This window comes from Manduca sexta, chromosome 9 (genome assembly GCF_014839805.1).
Source record: "Manduca sexta isolate Smith_Timp_Sample1 chromosome 9, JHU_Msex_v1.0, whole genome shotgun sequence".
In the NCBI taxonomy this organism is placed as follows: Eukaryota; Metazoa; Arthropoda; class Insecta; order Lepidoptera; family Sphingidae; genus Manduca; species Manduca sexta.
In genome coordinates, this window is record NC_051123.1 from 12,761,797 (window position 1) to 12,783,071 (window position 21,275).

The following is a 21,275-nucleotide window of genomic DNA, read 5'->3' on the forward strand; positions in this document are numbered from 1 at the left end:
AAAATGATATAAGTTATAACCTTGGTTATAACGGTTATAACTCACTTACGTACTAGTTTTTTTCTTATGAATTGGCAGCGTAGTCTTTGACCTTAGCCAATCTCCTGTGGAAAAAATAAAAAATCTGTATTCGTCTTTGTAATACTCTATAATTTCTACAATTTATGACAAGCGTGGTATAATCTGAGTGAAGTTTATTCATAATCCAACAATTTTCTTCCTCAAATAAATAATAAACCTTGAAAATAAATTCTTAAATATAAATAATCGGTGAAACACTAAACTAGAACACTATAAAAATGAAACATTTGCGTTAAGTTTAAAAATCTTGTATTTAAATTAATCTCCATTGATATATATTGTTCTCAGTTCACTAATTTACCATTATGGCCCCAAGGAAGATAAATTCAAAAATTCCGATTGATGCCCCACCAGTCAGGAAAACAAGAGGACGAGCCCCGAAAATCCAAAGTCCTCCGACGGTTGAAATGCAAATTCCTGTTCAACGAAGTGTTTGTGAGTATAATCTTTTTGCTAAACCCACAAAATTTATTTAAGTGTAATATTACGACGAGTCAAGTTATTTTGTATGGACGGTAGTTTCATATTGCTAAATGCAATTCTACAGTGTCCTTTTTAAATTTGGAACTTAGTGGTGTTCTATACTCGTTAGTCTTGTTTTGAACAACAGAAAGTGAAAGTGGAAAGGAATTTTTATGTATGCAGTTCTTTACACGCAGCACTACTGCCCCATGTGGAACACCATCCTGACACCTAATGGACCTAAATCTTTATTAATCAGGACGAAGAAATGTTGCTTTATGATGGTGCTAATAGTTAAGATGCTAATTTACTATGAAATTATTTTTATTTAATTTTAGCCTAGAGTTATGGTTTTAATTAAGTAATGGCCAATAGCCTTTTGGCCTCCCTTTTGTAAGACCTCACATACCTTATAAAACATAGGTGTTATAGTCTGCCTACCCCAGTAAAGGGATAAGCTATAATTCTATGCTTAAATAGAATTATTTGAGTAAATATAATTAATGTAATTACTGGACGTAATAAGACAACATCCTATGTCTCATAATGGCGAGCATTGTGGAATACCAAACACTGTAATTTAAGATGGTATTTCTACTGCTTATGGTTGTATTGCGGCTGCAGTTGTATTGCTAACAATCAGACGAATGGCAAGTTCGTCTCGTCATTCAAAGCATTAAATTATATATATTAACAGATTTTTGATATGGTCTACACACAGGCCATAGATAGAGAGGTAGACCACAGAAATAGTGGGATGACAATATTCAACAAGTGGCAGGAACAACTTGGTAGAGTAGCGAGAGGGAGATACGAGAATTAAGATTGGAGTTCTTTGCTAATTGGCAAACGGACTTGCAAAATACAAGCAAGCAATAAATCCTAGCATAAAAAGTCTGAATAAAAAGCTTATATATTATTTTTTTTATTAGACACAAAGAATAAATATTAGTGAACAGTATAAATAATGGTGATAATTATTACAGATTTCACTCGAAAACGGACCAAAAAAAGCAATTTAAGTGTGGAGAAGCAAATCGAGCTGGCTAATGAAGGTAATTTACTTTTAGTATTATATACTTTATAACACATTCACAGCAGGCCACTATCACAGTATCTTTATTAAAACAGTAAGCATGAATACAAGAGTGATTCATGAGGTAAGTATCAGGGTCATATTGCCCCCTGGGCTGAGTATAGGTGACTATTGATAATTCTTTAATGACTTGCTTGATATATTTAATAAAATAAATATTTTATAAGATAGTAAATACAAATGACTAGACTTCGACTCTGTAACCCTCGCTGACATAAAAACTGGTTTCGCCTTTGTAGGAATGATTGCACTTGTTTTTTATCTAATGAACCATAATATTAATCAATCAACCAATAAATCTAATGAACCATAACCAATAAGTACAATATTAGACATTGATTGACTAGATAGACACAACCTGATATAAGTTATAGGATGCTGGATGTTGCCAACAGACTGGATATCCTTAGGGGCACCCCTGCATTTACAATTGATATCCTACAGTTTCTATGGTAATGTGTTTTTTGATAATAATGCTTTCTTGATAAGAAACACAAGAATATACATGTGCCCCAAATATAGCACTTCAATTACACTAGATTTTTGGCACAATGTTAGCAGAAGTGAAGACGAATAAATGTGTTTTTATTTAGTAACGCAATGTAAACATGACCCTTTATAATAAGTGGCAGTTAACATTAACTTGAACTTTGTAAAATAGGACCTTAAGCAAGAGAATAATAAAAGTAATTTTTTTTGTTCATTGTTTATTTTGTATTTATCATAAAAAAAAAATCCTAACATAAAATCAGTTATATACATTTGCTCAAACAATATATGGTTATGTTTTCAGCTTGCATGGCGAATTATTTCAAATTTCTTGAAGATTATTTTCAGATGTTATTTAAAAAGTATGTGTAGCATTGGTTTTAGCTCTTGATAAGGATTTAGACATTTTTTACGAGCATGGGAAATTGACCCCACCGCACCTGATGGTAAGTGGAGTGGGGTCCAATAGAATGTCGACCGACGAGAGGTGATTACCCCTCAGTCGACACAATTACGCCGGCCTATTTGAACAGGATATCCACAGGCTAATTTCTGGAACGCGACACACCTTCGTAGTTCGTGTGTGGTTTTAACACCTTGTGTACACTAGTCGCTATCCAGGCGGATATAAAATATATCATACCACCAGTAAAAGCATAAATTAAGGACTTCCTCTAGACATGACATTGGCGCAACATACTATTTCACGGACGTGGCAATAACGATTTGGTTTAGTAAATTCGTCTGAGCGCCTGCATGAAGTTAACTCCCCCAACAAATTCAGTCCCAGACAAACCCGGGAATCAAACCTGTGTATTGTTTGTAGGCGGCCGCGTCGCTTGTTTGTCTCGCTATTCATTTTTAATAAAGATTTGATATGTGTACAATATTTAATCGAAACTAGTTTTAGCAATTCTCAAACTGTATAACACAAAAATTTGTGCTCTTGTTACCATGGGGTAGGGAGGTGGGACCAGGTGTTAAATTATTCGGATTATCAATATGAAATTTTCACTTTAACACTCCAGAGTTTGAAGCTGGCTATGCCTTCCTTGTTATCGGTTATTCTCCTAAGTCTCAGTTTAGTTAACTCTGTCGCTGATAGCCCAAGATACAGGCTTTGCCTAGTTTGGGTACCCCTGCAAATTCTAGTTTTAAGGATCTCATATTTTTATATAAATTTATTGTAAGTAGAATTAAGTCTCTGTAAGTCTGTTTTTCAATAAACGATTTCATTTCATCGATTTCAATGCCAAGATATCATTGGCCACTACTCAGTTTGTGCCTACTCTTTGTTTAGCAAACTAATCATTCTCAGTATACACGAGCCATTTAAGGCGAACATGGTTAAGATATGTAACACTTATTGGTAATATTAATTAAACATATTGAAATGGATACTGAGAATTCAGACTTATTCAATACGTTATTTTTTCGATAATGGTAGTGTTCTTAGCCTTTTTTGAAATGATACCTTCTTTAATGAATCCACGAGTATTTAGGGAAAGCGAAATCTTTCATACGTGCTATAGTACTACCGCCTTCATGGTAGGCTTTCGGTAGTCCAAAAAAAGTCGCCCAGATAAAGGGGGGCCGATTTTTTTTCTGATACCCTAGGCTGGCCCTGTCTCTCAATGTCTTACACGCTAACTGCGGCGCTAAAACAATGAACTTTCCACCAGTAGAACGCACGCACGAAGTATATTTTCTCTCACTGGGATTTAGCTTCGAGACGGAGAGTGACACACCCTTAGTTAGGTTTTTTTTACAACAATCTAGTTTTTCCTAGAAGCACGAGCTGTTACGCGAGCTGCAGTCAACCTGTTAAACTTATTTTACTTATATAATAAATTCAGTATCTTACAGGACTTGTCACATGTTGTAATTTAATGCTGGTTTATAAATAATTACATTAATTTAATATTGACCTGTGCGTGCTGTGCAAGCAAAGTTTTTCTTTTTGTTGTTTTTTGTAATTACGTTCGAGCTGAGCTATTGAATGCAAATGCGCAGCCGCACAATGCTCAGCATAAATGTTTCATTTTCATTTGTCGTTAATCTCATGCGGGAGATTTTCTATTTAAGACCCATTTTTATTATAATTATCCCGTATTCTGGAACACCACCCCATGCGGTACTAGTGAAAGTGAAGCAGTATTCTAGTTTTATACAATGGCATAGAATTAGATTTTTTTACGTTATATTTATTTTTCGGATTCGATTCTTTTACGTTATACTTAACGTAAAAGAATCGAATTACCGCCACTTGCTATAAACGATCTCAATCGCTTTTTTTGGTCTATCTCTAAAATGGAGAAGTCAGTACAAAGTTTTTTTTTGACATGGTTACAAATTACTGATTCAACTGGTAGATTCTCGGACTCGGATTGAAGATTAAATTGGGATCATTTATTGAAAACGGATGTTAGTCCAGTTGATCACATCACAAGTCAAATTAAAGATAAGCCTAATCAATAAGTAGGCTTAATTAGCTCAAGACGAAACGGGTCTTGCAAACAAAATATTACCTTTATTTTTATATTTTCTTTTACAGTCATTCAAACACAGCTGGGGAAAAAAGTAAATAATGTTTCAAATGTGACTGAAAAACCAATAGAGATTATTATCAATAACATACCTGTTCAGAATGATAATGGTAAGTGGATAGTTTTTTCATACCTGAGACATAACTGTAATATGTGATCACTGCTATCAATATCAAACACAAAAGAAGAATCTTTGAGTTTAATTGACGTGTTGGCTGTGGCGCTAAACATAATAATTCAACGTTGCGCCTTAATGTAATATACAAGGTGTTTTGTCCTGCACTCGCAAAAGGAGAAAGACTCCCGGACGCTAATGCGTTTCCACACTTCTAGCGTGTGAAAATTAGCGCAACGTGTATGCGCTTGTTCGCGCATTGGCTAAGCAAAACACAGCGTATGCGTTTCGTCGCACTGCTTAGCGGTCATTTTTACACGCGTAGTGTGTTTTTCAGCGTAGTAGAGTTTATATTATCTTGTTTAATACTATAAATGCAAGTTTGTTTTAATTTTTGGATATTTGTTACAAGTAAACTTAGACACAACTGAATTGATTTGGATTATATTTAGCACACACATAACACATTGGTTTAACACATAGCGTAATTTTTATCCCGGTACTTAGCTTCTTCCGTAGAAAGTAATAAATGGCGCTGGAGTCGTATAGTTGGTACTGTGCATCAGTGCCGTAATTTAGAGATTTTTGTATCGGGAAAAGGTTTTAACGCAAGAGAAGCCGCGAACAATATCTAGTTTCTGAATAAACGAAAGTTTTTTCTCCCGTAATGGATATACCGTAAAAACGATTCAGTATTTGGGTTTTTGATGCATAATACCTTTTCAGAAGTCGACGACAAGGCACCTGTCAAAAAACTAGTCAGAAAGAGAGCTAACACTAACACGGAAACAATACCTAAACCCACAAGTAAGTGTCAAATTGCAAATTGTATTATGTAGTAAGTTTAAGTTACAACTCCGTATGCGGTTGATATTATTATAAAAAAAAACGCGTATCTCTTCAGGTTACCGTGTTTTTTTTTTATATGATACAAACATGCGTTCGTCTATTTATATAGTCTCTGACCATATATCATGTAATGTTAGTATCTAAGCGAATATCTGAGGTTACGTCATCATTGTCCAATATAAAAAAGTCAAATTCAATTACTCAGTTTCTCTTCGTTGTATTAGAGTATTTGTGATACTGCTTGAGATGGAAATAAGGTCAGGTCACCGCACGTGCACCAACATCTCCGCTTTTTTGAAGATAAAATAGCTTAAGTCTTTTGTCACAAAAGACTAATATTCCATATCGATTATTATTACAGTATCTCGTAAAAGGGCAGCAGATTCGACACAACAACCGGCAAAACGACGCAAAGTTTGCGAAAAAAATACGGTGTCGCAAAATACGGCGCCACAAAATACGGCGCCACAAAATACGGCGCCACAAAAACCTGAAAAAGAGACAAAACCAAGCGCCTCTGCCAAAGGGAATATAACACGAAAGAAGAGAACAATTCAAGGTAAGAAAAAAAATGACGTTGACGTCGTTCAAAAATGTCTGCCGGCTTTGGACGAACCTGTCGAAATTAAAGAAGTCTTCAAACCCATCGCAGCCGTAATTGACTCTCGCAAGACTTCCGCTACTAGCGTCTCAAACTTCTCGTGGACCAAAGACATTTCCAGCTCTAGCACTACCACGTGTGTTACGGTCGCCACCAACGACTTCGTGCGCATAGACAACAAAATACCTGTCATACAACTAACGAGTGTCGACAGCGAGCTACCGAAATACCAAAGGTGCGAAAGTGAGGAGAGTAGCTCCGAATCGGACAGTTCGTCCAGTTCGGATTCCGTCACGAATGTTTCCATGGACGTACCGGCCGTCAGTTTGAATTTAAGCACGTCATCCACTTCCATTTGTCAAGGTAACCCGGACTGTAACCCCAAAAGTGACTCATTATTAAAGGAAATGACAAAAGCGTTAGTTAAGTTATCTTTTTATTTGAATAAACTCGACGAAAAAATCGCGAAATGGATAGGTTACGGCAAAAACTTAAACGACAATAAGAAAAAGCTTAACGATTTAATATTAACGGTTCTTGATCAAGAAAGGAATATGGTCGGAAGTTGTAGAAATATAATACAAATATTTTCGCGTGCACAACCCGATAATGTGGAAACAGACGAAGAGTCTAATTCAGTTGTCGCTTATAACTTGAATGCGTCTTATGACGACGACAACCCAATAACAAAAGACAATGTACTTTTAAACGAAAACGTAGAATACCCGCGCTCGCCGAGATCTCCGAGTACTACTTACGATAGTGACTACGCGATAGATAACTTTAACTATGTACCGTTCCAACAAAACAATGACGACGACGATGCTCTCTCGTTGTTCGCGGAGAGTATAACCGGCATCGAACCGTCCAGAACAAACAATTCATGTGAATCCCCGGACGTTGCTGATGTGCAGGACGAAGAATACATTCCGCTGCCTTTGAACAAAGATACGTCGTCGGAAAAATACGACTATTGTCCCACCAAGGTCACGAGGCCAGATGCAGCTGTCAAAAGGAACGTGTGCGAAAAACAGAATGCGGATTCAACGTCAATTTACAAAGAGGGTAATGTGAACAATATTGCGGCCCACGACGACGTCGGGGAATGTATCAGCGATCCATCGGCCAGTGGCAACGACCAGCAGGAAGAGGAGCTGGAGGAGGGACAGCTGGCTGAGCTGGACAACCCGAAGGAATTCCCAAACCAAATCGGGCCACCGCAAATCACGTCTATATTCCAACCAGTGTCGTGGAAAAGAACTGCAATCTTCAGAGGCTTGTGTTTTTAATTTGACGAATGCGTGTAAGAAGCAGCCGTATTGCCCTTTCCTGCACGTGGTGCCTAGTCCTTCGCAAGTCAAAGCTCGCTTGGCAAGTCTGAGCGAGGGAATGTTCATAAAGGAGTATATATATCTGAGTTCGCACCCTATGCTTCGTCGCAGTTTCGGTTTTTATTTTGTGGAAGAATGTCATAGGCGCGGTTTGCTGAGGATCCTTGTTGAGATGGCGATAGATTTCGTTGTGAACGTCACTGTCAAGACCAAGGAAGACTCTGAATACCAGTTGTCGACGTTAGAGTATATTCTGTTGGGTTTAAATGATGTTGGGCTTTCGGTGTGCGAGGATCTGTTGAACTACCCGGTGGACGGCGACACGCGACTGTGTCACGTGTTGATGCGCATCATCGCTAACTCGCAGAACTTTTCGCGTTTCAAACAAGTGTTTCTGAACCTAACCAACTTGATGGTGCGGCACAATCGGACTTTTGATTCGGATGTAGCCGCACAAATACTGGAGAGAGTTTGCATTCTGCCCGACGAAGAGAGGCTCTTGCGTGCAGTTTTTGATATGATTAAACATACGGATACGTGTATATTTGCTAATAGTCTGATGTGTAAGTTCGAAACTCGATTAAGGACGGTAAACTATGCGATGTATGAAGAACTAATGGCGTATAAAAACGATAATTTCAATACATCTGCGGTGTCAAGTCCGTTTTCAGTGACGCCGGCTAAAGGAGAAAATTTAGAGCCATTAAAAATAAATTGTATTAATGATGTTGAAAAAGAGAGATATACTTCTCCGGACACCACAAAAGCCGATACTTTGGTGAGTACATAATTAAAACGCTACTCTGAACTGTCTTCTTGATGAAAACTGTAAGTTTAATTCTTTAGAGACTAATACGGTTGGAAGTTCTATAAAATGAGCGAAGCTTCTGGCTCACACGGGTTCTGGGTTCGACGCCCAGGGACAGCAAATTATTTGAAATTTGGATTTTTGTCTGATTGTAAGCTGTAAGTGCGGAATAAATATATGCACTTCTAATTACCTAATGCCCACCCAGAACTTTTAAAAAAATAGTTGAATTTGATATTTTTTTATAAGTACTTAGCATCAGGTCTAATGTACTCTTCAGCCAGAATAAAAACAAACTAGTTCTCTGAAATTAAACTAATTTTCGGATTCTATCGCGGTGCTAGTATTTTATTTTCTCCCGACGTTTCGAAGACTTTGAAGCCTTCATGGTCACGGGGGGGACTGAGGTGTTGTTCATCCGTAAAGTCAAAGTTACAATATCTACCTACATTTTACAATTATACAACTTTTTAAAATTTTTAAATTTTAGCTGTTGGTGGTCCGATCTACGCAGAATGAGCTCACAGTGTCTTGAAGTCTGGCAGCCGGTCTTTTGGGTTCCGATTTAATTAAATGTAGAACTGGATCCCAGGCTTGTGCAAGCTTCCAACCATCTTCCCTATTGAAATTAGGATGTTTTTAATTTCAATAGCCTCGCGAATCATCCTAGGCAGGAATCGGTGTTCTTTGGCGAGGATTTGTGACTTGTCTAGTCGCAGATAATGATTGGCGCCTCCCTCAGAGTGTTCAGCGACTGCAGACTTCGTCGAGCGTCGGTGTTTCACGTCAGCTATATGTTCTTTACGCGGGTCCCTATATTTCTTTTTGTTTGCCCGATATAAGAGTGGCCACAGTTGCAATCTATTTTGTATACTCCCGGTTCTTGTAGAGGTATGTGACACTTGACAGGTGGTAAAATTGACTAATCTTCTTAGGCGGCTTAAAATAAGTTTTTATGGAAGCACGCTTCAGGATGTAGCCAATCTTGTCGGTGACTCCTCTTACATATGGTAATACAACCGGAACACGTTCAACTGTGGCTGGTTTCACTCGGTTTCTGTGACGGCGGCGTGGAATTTGGAGCTTGTTGTCTCGCAGTACTTGCTTGACATGTTGCAGCTCAGCGGCCAGGTGTTTCTCGTCACAGATTCCTTGTGCTCTCCTGAAACAAAGATTTGCCCACGGTAGCTAACTGTTTTGGGTGGTGATGAGATTCACCGTTCAGATATTTATCAGTATGGGTCTGTTTCCGATATACAGTATGACTTAAGGTCTGATTAGGATTACGGATGATTAAAACATCTAAGAAAGCAAGAGATTTATTGTGTTCTAACTCCATAGTAAATTGGATTTTATTGTTGATGGAGTTAAGGTGATTTAAAATGCAGTTACTTTATCAGATGGTAAAATTGTGAAAGTATCGTCTACGTACCGTTTATAAAACCTTGGAGTGACCGGGGCTGTACTCAGGGCTGTCTCCTCGAAGTCCTCCATAAATATATCGGCGACTACCGGAGATACAGGGGAGCCCATCGCTACCCCCTCAACTTGTACATAGAACTGATTATTCCACAACATATAGCCAGATGTAAGGCAATGTTGGAGTAGTTCTGCATATTCCACAAGAATGTTATTCTCTGCTAACTTCTTAGATACAATTCTGATGAGCTGCAACATGTCAAGCAAGTACTGCGAGACAACAAGCTCCAAATTCCACGCCGCCGTCACAGAAACCGAGTGAAACCAGCCACAGTTGAACGTGTTCCGGTTGTATTACCATATGTAAGAGGAGTCACCGACAAGATTGGCTACATCCTGAAGCGTGCTTCCATAAAACTTATTTTAAGCCGCCTAAGAAGATTAGTCAATTTTACCACCTGTCAAGTGTCACATACCTCTACAAGAACCGGGAGTATACAAAATAGATTGCAACTGTGGCCTCTTATATCGGGCAAACAAAAAGAATAGGGACCCGCGTAAAAGAATATATAGCTGACGTGAAACACCGACGCTCGACGAAGTCTGCAGTCGCTGAACACTCTGAGGGAGGCGCCAATCATTATCTGCGACTAGACAAGCCACAAATCCTCGCCAAAGAACACCGATTCCTGCCTAGGATGATTCGCGAGGCTATTGAAATTAAAACATCCTAATTTCAATAGGGAAGATGGTTGGAAGCTTGCACAAGCCTGGGATCCAGTTCTACATTTAATTAAATCGGAACCCAAAAGACCGGCTGCCAGACTTCAAGACACTGTGAGCTCATTCTGCGTAGATCGGACCACCAACAGCTAAAATTTAAAAAATTTAAAAGTTGTATAATTGTAAAATGTAGGTAGATATTGTAACTTTGACTTTACGGATGAACAACACCTCAGTCCCCCCCGTGACCATGAAGGCTGCAAAGTCTTCGAAACGTCGGGAGAAAATAAAATACTAGCACCGCGATAGAATCCGAAAATTAGTTTAATTTCAATGTCTAACATTCGCGTAAACATAAGAAACTAGTTCTCTATTAATGTCTTTAATAATGTATGTGTTTCTTACAGCAAAACAAACCGTCCCTCGACACGTCAATAACCAGGACGGTGAATTTAACAAGAACGTGTTATAATAATAAATTTAATTCTACACCCACTAAACATAACGTCGAGAATTGGTTGAACAATGATTTTCGTAATTGGAGGCAGTCATCGCCTAGAGCGCCTGTGCCGTTAATGGCCTTACCCCACACTAGGCCCATGAGGCCGAGGAATAACCGGCGGGTCAAAATGTACCGGATGGCGCCTATTGTATGTAGAGTTAATTCAGGACTCTGGATGTTGTTTCGAGCGGTTATGTTTTTTATTTTAAAACAAGTGTCCATGATGGGGTAGTTGACTGGTTTTAATCAAAGAAGTTTCCTTATCACTTAATTATTTTTCACCTCTTAAATAAATAGTTTAATATATTAAAAGAAAATACTATTCAAATTGTTAGGGACACACACAGTTAAAATTGCTTACCATATCATAGAACTAGTGTCATGTAACTGTTGCGATGAGAAGTTGCGTTGTACTGTCAGGACGTGACCACGCAAACTCAAAATCTACGTTTTTTGTGCCTATTAACAAACCCTTAAGGTAGCATTTACATTGTGTACAATGGACACAAAGAAACATGTACTATGCGCACAAAAAATTAAATATTCTTTAAATTTATAATAATATTAAAAAACTGGAGTATTTTTGTTCTTGATAAAGCACGGCCCTTCACTCAAATTCCGCACAACGGTGTGAATGTTATACTTAAACCTTAGGAACGATAAAACGCATACGATATCTTTGTCGTAGGCGTTTCATCTTTGAGTAAAAATAGTCAACTACATCATTTCTTTTATGGGAACAACATAAAGAGATAAGTTATTTATAATTGAAAGTATCAAGCATGCTATTTGTTCGTCAAACGCTTGGGCCGTAATAAAGCGATCTCAACTCAGTATAAGGATCTTGAGTGAATATTTAATAAACAAAACAAGTCAAAAGGCAATAATATTAAAATGTTGGCTAACCTAGGGTACAGCTCATATATGGCGGAATGCAGCAAAGATAATTTTTTAAACTATAATTGCATTACATTATGTTAATTGATTTTGAATATTATTTCAAAGAAGACAATATCGATAATTTTATGACAGTGAAAAAATCTGCGCTGCACTTCGCCATATATGCGCCGGCCCTAAGTGTCCTATCACCTGACATTCCATTTTAGACAGAATCTAAGTTGGACCTATTATTACGGCCCTTGATGTGGTTTGTCTATTCCAACGCCTTTAAAGTCGGGTGCAGTCTTAAACCTCCATTGAGTAGTCATGATTTTTATAGTTAATTTAAATCGTATTTATAAGTATTGTGACAACATTGATATTTTATTATATCTGTTAATATGTTATAACAGAAAAATATCTTAATTGGAGCATGAATAATTGATGAAGGTTTTGATTCTTCAAAAGTATTATGCAAATGACTTTAAGGGCTAAATGCAATAACAATTCTGATGAAACTTTCATTCTAATTTCGTACACAGCACCTTTGACCCGCTCAGCCTCTTTTGTTATACTATTTTCAGACGTATATCAGACGTAAAGTTAGTTGAGTTGTAGTCAACTTACCTTTGTATACCTTTTTTAACCAACGGCCAAGACAAATTTTGAGAACACATTTCTCAAAACAAATTGTCCCTTCCTTCAGAGATCTCTAAGACTGGTTATTCAAAAATGCTTTTTGACATAATTTTAACCGTTGTTTGTTGTGCTATTCTTAAATCATAAGGAAAAGATCAATCGTTTGTAAATTTAATCATTATTTTGACTACTGACACCTGGCGTGTTAATATGCGCGTTACTGCGTGACTGCAGGAGGGCAAAGCACATATATGATGTGTTTTGTGTAGCTGAAATGAACAGGATATTCAGCTGTACCTTGAATATTAATTGCATTAAGTTTTATATTCCTAGATTTAATATAGTCATATAAAGTCACTACTGGTGTAGCACAAAATAAGTAGCAACTATGGTGATAAGTGACAAAATATTCCACGGTTAAAGTGTTAATAAACATTTATGAATAATGGTATACTGTGATATTATTTGTTATTTGTGTTATAATGTTATTTAATTATTTTTCAGAATTTTCATCCGAGGCCGCCTCGAAACTTCTAATGCCTGTTTATTATTGGTTAAGATTTATATTAAGTTAGTAATAAGAAATGTACAGTATATTGTACCAAAGTTATATTCAGTTGTGTTGATAAACATCGGACATGCACCAACTGGTATAGGATGAAAACTCTGCATCATATCTATATTGTGTTACTAAGTGAAAAACCAAGAACATACTTTTGTAGTATTTTAAAATATAGTACTGATATCGAACTAAGTAGCCTTTGCCCCAAGTTTTGCACGCGTAAATATACCCAGTGAATGGTATAATTTTTACAATTTTTTATCTGACTTCGCATTTATGGCAATATTTTTTACGGAGGATGATTTCAAGAGACTATAATGTTAGACTCATATATTGAGATTAACAGACGGGCAGTTACTTTTGCATTTATATTTTAAGTATAGACAATATGTTAAGTACGCTATGCTCGCGTAGCAGTTGATTATTTAGTTCGACACGAAATTTTTAGTGCCTTAAATTGTAATCATTGTCATTAAAATAACAACAAATTATATTTGAGTAAAGTATACGTAATGAATATTTTTTTATACTAAAAAAAAACATTGATATTTGTACTACAAATATGTCACGCCACGTGTTATATTGGCCGTATGCTTGTTGCGCACGTTTTGACACGTCAGGTGTGTGCGGTCGCACTGGCGATGTGAATGGAAAACACGTTTAACGTGTAGCGTTTTAACTTTTATAATTACCGGTGCTAAACCTCTGAACATAAATTCGATTTAGATGTGTTTATAACAGGAACTAACACTTGTTGTTTGACAGTTCGATTTTTATCAACACAAGAGGAATCTCAATTGCCATACTCTAAAAGAATCATTGTGATTTAAATTTGCCAACTTATTTTCAAGAATCGTAGACAATGCAAAATCAAAGCATAATCTTCTGTTTCACGAATTAATTTGATACTTCCTAGACTAGGTATTACTCAATGGAGTTTACAGATGTTACCCCCATTTTACGTAACTTTTATGACATGCTTACGCGATAAATAATGATTTTAATGTTTTTTACTTCTCAAACCTGCACATTTATAAAGATAACGCAAAATCGACGCCCTCATTATTAGCATTCGATTCATTTGCATAACCTGTAAGTTCCATTGGAAAGAACTTATTATCTATCCAGGACGTGGTCCGTGCATGGGCGTTGCTAATTCCCAACTTGAGAGGGCAAAACTCAAAATTTGATCCAGGGAAATCAGTGTTTTTATTGCTTTAAATGACGGACGAGCTTGCCTGGTGGTAAGCGATACGACGGCTCATAAACAGTAGAAACATCCAACACCTTGAATTACAAATTACTGTTCGGTATTGCACTGCGCTCGCCATCCTGAGATATGAGATTTTAAGTTTTATTATGTCCCATAATTACACTGGCTACAATTTCCTTCAAACCGGAACACAACAGTGACTATACACTGCTGCTTGGCGGCAGAAATAGACATTACGATGGTACCTATCCAGGCGGACTCTCAAATTTAAGAAACTTACCACCAGTAAAAATTTGGATATAGGTTAATATACATTTATTGAACACAAGTAAATATGAAACTATGTTCTTATGTTGAATTTAGAGGAAGAGGGAGGGGTGCGGTAGCTCCTCCCTACTTCGACCTAGCGACGCCCGTGGCTGTCACTGTGCCAAATTTATGACAAACATATTACTTTTTTACTTTTAAGAAACATCCAAACATCTTCGCAAAAATTATCATTACTATAGTCTATTGAAAATATTAAGTTGGCAAGTGTGCTTAAAAAATGTACAGATGTATATAAACTAACAACTAAGTCTAGGTATCTGTGTGATATAGGTGCCTAACTATAAGAATTTAGTTTGTAAAATTTTTTGCCTAAGTTTTTTGTATTATTTTTCTACTGCGTAAATAATTGTTACATAAAAATGTTTTATCCAGAACTCTGCCGAACATGCATTTATGTTATTTAGTATGTTATAAAAAATCGTTTTTTTTTATTGTAACGTCACACGCCATTAGGACAAAAATCGGGATGGAAATATCGATATTTGAGATTTTTCATTACATTAATATCGATAAAACAAAAAGACTACCTGCTGACGTTATAGTGATTGCGTGTGGATAGCCTCAAATTTTAAATCACCTATACACAAATAAAATAAATCTTTATGAGTTTATTAAAGGAAGACAATAGCATAAATGTGATTTGAAATTTTGGGCTTGTTCAGATTTTTTTAGTCGCTGACTTCAATCATAAATTAAACAATCAGAAACAATTGTTTGGTTATGATCAAATTGTTTTCTTTTTATGTCAAGCCATTATCGACGATCGAGAAAATCTATAGGCAGCTGTGATAGGTCCGCCTTTGCTTGATGGCATGTGATTTTATTGTCGATAAATCTGTGTCATTTTTTTATTTAATCACTTGAGAAATTGAACACTTTTCTATTTTACGTGAGTAACGATGCTTTAACAAGTAAGCAAATCCGTGCGAAACACTAAAATAATATCGTAAAAATCTAATTACATTGACACAAGACAAAAAACAATTCGATAAAACATATATGTTAATAAATCTCTTATTTTTCGTGGAAAGTATTGTCCTTTTATTTAACCGTCCAGTATATTCTACATAACTATAAAGTAGGGCGCACACTACGATATTTAAAAATACCAACCATTTGCAGGGATGCAAAGATTCGATAATATTAACTGCCTATATATACCTACATATTATAACTTAATAAATTTCAGTTTGTTATACACCTCACCGTAACGCAAGACAAGAGGCGTGTGACCCGTCTCCCTCGTGTCTATCCCGGACGTACCCTATATGTAACACAAAATAAAGTTAAATATTTTTCAGTTAGATTGTAAATTTAATGATTAGTTTTGTGACAAGCTAAAGTTTTGTGCAAACAAAACAGACAAAAAATCCAAAAACGTTTTACGTTGTTACCTATTTCGCGTTTTCCGGATATATTTTCCAAAAATATTTAATGAATAGACACGGAAAATCTACATGTGTATATCTTTTACGTTGTAATTTGAAGGTCAGAGAAATAAAACATTATTTAAAAACTAATTTATTTCCATAATTAATTCCTTACTCCTTTGAATGTCACTAGTTTTTGATACAGATGACTGGTATGTATATGATACAGGGTCATTTTGATATTGTGTTACTAAATGAAATAGCTTGCTTGAAACTAACATTACAATAAGTTATTCGAACCGTAGGTGAAAAACAATTGTAATTGTGTCGAATGCTGAGGGGTAATCATCTCTCGTCAGTCGACATTCTATTGGACCCCACTGCACTTACCATCAGGTGCAGTTGGGTCATTTAACATGAAAGTACAAAAAAAAATGTAAGCTCCGAAAAAAAATAATGTCGATAAAAGGTTATTTTAATTTTGTGCGTTCCTAATCTCACTTCTATTATGTATTCTAAAATAATTCATCGCCACGGCAACATCACACTTCCAATGAAAAATACACTCATGCGCACGCTAAATTCGAAATTTAAAAAATGTTTAAAGAAATAAGAAAATTAAACTGCGACGATTTTTGAAAATTTTATGATTTTTGCCACAATATTAGCAGAGGTAAAGACGAGTATGTGGTTTCATTTATTAACGCAATGTCAAAATGAGCCCGTATAGCGTAGCAAATAGCAATGAATCGTGGCGCCCGCTTAGTCTTACCTTATGTTTAAAAAATATATAAGTGCAGAAACGAAATAAATATGTAGAGTATAACAAGACAGTCGTTAAACATAAGCAATGGAATGTCTTGTTTGACAATTGACATTATTTTTAGTGATTTTACGAGTAAGTAATGGTTAGAATATAAGTTTGTTTTTTTTTTATTGTTATAAGACCGGTCTGTGTATTTTTTTTTTATAATAATAAATGTTGATGTTCCTTCTCGCATATTCACTCACACTGCAATATTTTTTTGTTATCCAAAATGCGTTGCAAATTATTTTTAGATATTTCGTTTTGAATTCTTTCGAAAAGTGTCATGTTTCAGCGTGGTAATCAAATTCTAAATGTGTCTGAAATGATTTTTATTTTCTTTATAGTGTTGATTGTATAATACAGCAGTGTGGGCGGATGTGTTTCGTTTTAGAAACGAATAACAAGTGGATTTGTTATATTGTATTTATAAGTAAATATCATTTGTCAGACTTGCCTAAGATTTTAAATATTTATGCAATCCCACAATATCGTCTAACTTTTGATACAATTTCGAAATAAAAAGTATAACTTGCAGCTAATATAAATAGCAGTTAAAATCGATAGAATTAGATGGACTCTTGCATGCATCCTATTTCAATTAATTTAACTTTTTATTTGTTAACAACGAATTGTCAGATTGAAACTTAGTCATTCTCCAGTGATTTATTATGATCTACGTACAATTGTTGCTCCAATGATGACAAGCGGAATGTAGCGACATCTGGTTTTTATAATTAAAACTAATCAACGCAGTTTCTTTACTAGTTATGAGTATGCGAGGAATTTATTTCTTCGCAGTCGATTTATACAAAAATGTCATGAGCGCAGTGTCTCCATGTGTAAATCGAGAATTACCGTATTACCAAGGTTAAAAACCGGCCAAGTGCGAGTCGGACTCGCGCACCGAGGGTTCCGTACAAACCTGTAGGTAAGTAAAAGTTCACTCATCGCGACAATCGAGTCATAGTTATGGTATTTTTATTGCAAAATAAAATCCATAACATTACAATATGGAAAGCTGGAGGAGCATAAATTTAAGACAAGGGTTTAAAAATTTAAGGTTTTCGAAATTTTTCCTTTATGTGTGCTATAAAACCTTGCTTCATGCCAAGTTTCAAGATTCTAGGTCGACTGGAAGTAGTATCCTTTAGGTTTTGATTCCCTTGCGAGTAGTTGCGAGTTTGAAAATATGCGGCTTAAATTGCTGTTTCTTTTGATTGCGTTGACATAGAAGTTTGATTTTGTTACAGCTTAAAGGTATTATAGACTGAGTATTTGATATGAATTTCAATTTCATACCTCTACGCGTTCATGAGGAAAGGGGTAGTAAGTAAAATTATTAAAAATATTTTTATTTAATGATGTAACTAAAAATTTACGATTTTTGCAATTTTTCCTTTATTTGTACTATAAGTCGTTGCTTTGTACCAAATTTCAAGATTCTGAGTTCACGGGAAATACCCTGTAGGTTTTGATTTCCTTGCGAGTTTCGTAAATTTGCGACATAAACGGCTGTATCTTTTGATTGCGTTGGCTTAGAAGTTTGATTTTTTCATAGCTCCAAGGGACAGTAGACCTGAGTATTTGATATAAATTTCAGCTTAATACCTCCACGCGTTCCTGAGAAAAAGAGTCTTGACAGACGGACGGACGACAAAGTGATCCTATAGGGATTCTGTTTTTCCTTTTGAGGTACGGAACCCTAAAAAGCCATGTTTTTAGACAAAATTACTTTGAATCAATAAAACCAACCCGAAACGAGGCGGCGGAGCTGAAAAAAATATCCAATGTGTAATTTGAGTTCATTTACTAAGGGTTTCCAGTAACCAAATGCAATACCTGGTACTATAAGAATGGCACGGTAATATCTTCTTAATTTGACGGTACATTAGGTCTAGATTACGGTGCATCTACTGTAATAATCGTGTACATGGTGACACTGCCTGGTTGCATTCTGCTTGCACAGTTGCACGTGACTGGACGCATATTTCCTAAAAGGGCAGTCAACTCGCCTACATTGTAAGTTTATTGTATTGTATAAGTATGTACACGTGTTTTTGTTGTTATTTTCATAAATAAATATGTTATATAACGACATCCATATTTTGATAATAAAACTAAATATCAGTGTTATTTTTTTTTTCGTATCAATTATAATCACCATCTGACTTGGAAAATAAAAAATCTTACTATCTTGCACTTATGTTATGGAATTAATTTCTTGTACATAACGTTAAATTATAAACGTAAGAACAAAAGAGGCGCCTTCAATACAGGTTTCTTGTATTCCTGACCAATAAACCTTTTTATTCTCACTTCGAGAGCTTTGTAAAAAAATCTTTTTAATTCATCCCCTTACCTCCTCTTTTGAGTCTTTTAATAAAATACATACACACTAGGAGGGAATCTGCAAAAATCATACGTTGGCAATTTCTGACTTTAAAAGTACTCAAACTTGTAATGGTCACATAGAATCCTTCAGGACCTTCCTTCCTTCATTTCCGGACCCCTCGTATTCCCTTTCGAGCCTCAGGTGATTAATGGATGACCCCTTATAAGCAACAAGATCGATTGACATCAAAAAAAGTTTTTCCATAATTCCCCTTTTTGCTGTAATGTAATATCAGCCCTGTATTATATACTTGCCCACTGCTGAGCACGAGCCTCTTCTACTACTGAGGGGTCCACCACGTTGGCCTAGTGCTGATTGGTGGACTTCACACACCTTCGAAATTCCTATAGAGAACTTCTTAGATGTGCAGGATTCCTCAAGATGTTTTCTTTCACCGTTAATGCGAATGATAAATTCACAAAAAATAAACATGATTTTTTAGAAAAGTTAGAGGTGTGTGCCCTTGTGATTTGAATCTGCGGACATTCGTTTTGGCAGTCCGTTCCACACCCAACTAGGCTATCGCCGCTTATAAGCTTCGCTCTAAGGTAAATTATTTTCAAAATCAATTCAATGCAAATTTTCATATTAAAAATGATTCAGTCTCGCTAAGATTTTGATTTTTAATTTTCACTTTTTTATTTACAATCTTTTGTCGCGCCACGACTTTTAAGCCCTAGGCCTGGGCCCTAATAGGATAAATACGAGTTGAGGTGAGCTCTCGGACTTGAAGTGTGAAAGAAGTGTTATAGGGAAAAAAACTCATTTTTGTTAAAAAGAATCTATATTTAAATATTTTTTGGTCTAGTGCATTGATTACATCTTTCACGCTGCAATGTGTCAGCAGGGTGATTTTGTTCTTTCTTAATTAAATATAAATTATCATCTCTACCACTGTTTTCAATAAATGACTCCGAGCAGACGAGTCCTAGAGTGGATACCGCGTCTCGGTAAGCGTAGCGTAGGACGACCTCCGACCCGCTGGTCCGACGATATTCGTAGGATCGCCGGTGGACGCTGGATGAGGAGAGCGGAAGACCGAACAGCGTGGCGCGCTTTAGGGGAGGCCTATGTTCAGCAGTGGACAGCTGTAGGCTGATGATGATGATGACGATCCATTGCGAAAATGACCAATCAGTATACCTCAAGCATCAAAAAATATAATCGAATAGAAAACCTCCTTTTTTTTGAAGTAAAGAATTACGCTAAATATACATATAAGTTAACATTCAAGTATTTGAGTATCTGTCTACAGTCGTTTAACAATGGTATAAATGGTATGTCAGAGTATGCGTACTGCCGATTAGGTACGTACATTTTGGATTTACAGTTACATTGGTTAGACGATTTTCATTTCGAAGTTACACGCGCCTCTATGTTACCATGCAGCGACCATATATTCACATACCGTATATTGTCGCAGTTGTAATGTATTTCAGTTCGAGATACGTTGGGACGCTGCTCAAACGTACAAATTACTTTAATTTAAGTGTACTATAGCGGAAAAATCATTGTTAGCTACCCCGGATAACTTAAAGTGTACTACATATAACGGAAAATCTTTGCTAGCCACTCCGAACAAATGTCTTATTTTGATTGGTTTATTAACCGCCTTCAAAAAAAGGAGGAGGTTATCAATTCGACGTGATTTTTTTTTTTATGTTTGTTACCTCAGACAGAACTCGCTCATTTATGAACTGATTTGAAAATTCTTTTTTTATTCGAAAGAATTTCTCTCCAGATTGGTCCCATAAAATTTTTTTCAACATCGCTTCGGTAGTTTGGTTTTAAAATAAAAAAAACTAGAATAATTATGTCGTCAAAGAAAAACGAAATCACGAATTTAGCTTTCCTGTGACGTATTTAGTTATGTTTTTGCATTGAGTTTGGTTGACTGTACTTCTCACATACTTATACATATAGCATAACACCTTTTCCCCGTGTCAGTGGTAGGCAGAGGCGTAACATTTCATCGCGATAGTCGTACTGTGTGTAAAACATATCAGTTGTGTTTTTGGGTTGGGTTTAATTGACTCTACTACTTACATACATACATATAT

The 21,275-nt window shown here is 36.1% G+C and overlaps 1 protein-coding gene across 1 annotated transcript; it reads left to right on the top strand.

Annotated features, from left to right (window-relative positions):
- The first annotated feature begins 148 nt into the window (after positions 1-148).
- Positions 149-17,272, top strand: LOC115454804. Its single transcript, XM_037436732.1, is given in 8 exon segments — positions 149-516; positions 1,530-1,598; positions 4,683-4,784; positions 5,516-5,596; positions 6,000-7,524; positions 7,526-8,348; positions 10,928-11,170; positions 13,045-17,272. Coding segments are annotated over 8 exon segments (3,006 nt in total). The 5' UTR covers positions 149-386; the 3' UTR covers positions 13,078-17,272.
- Positions 17,273-21,275: the final 4,003 nt, after the last annotated feature.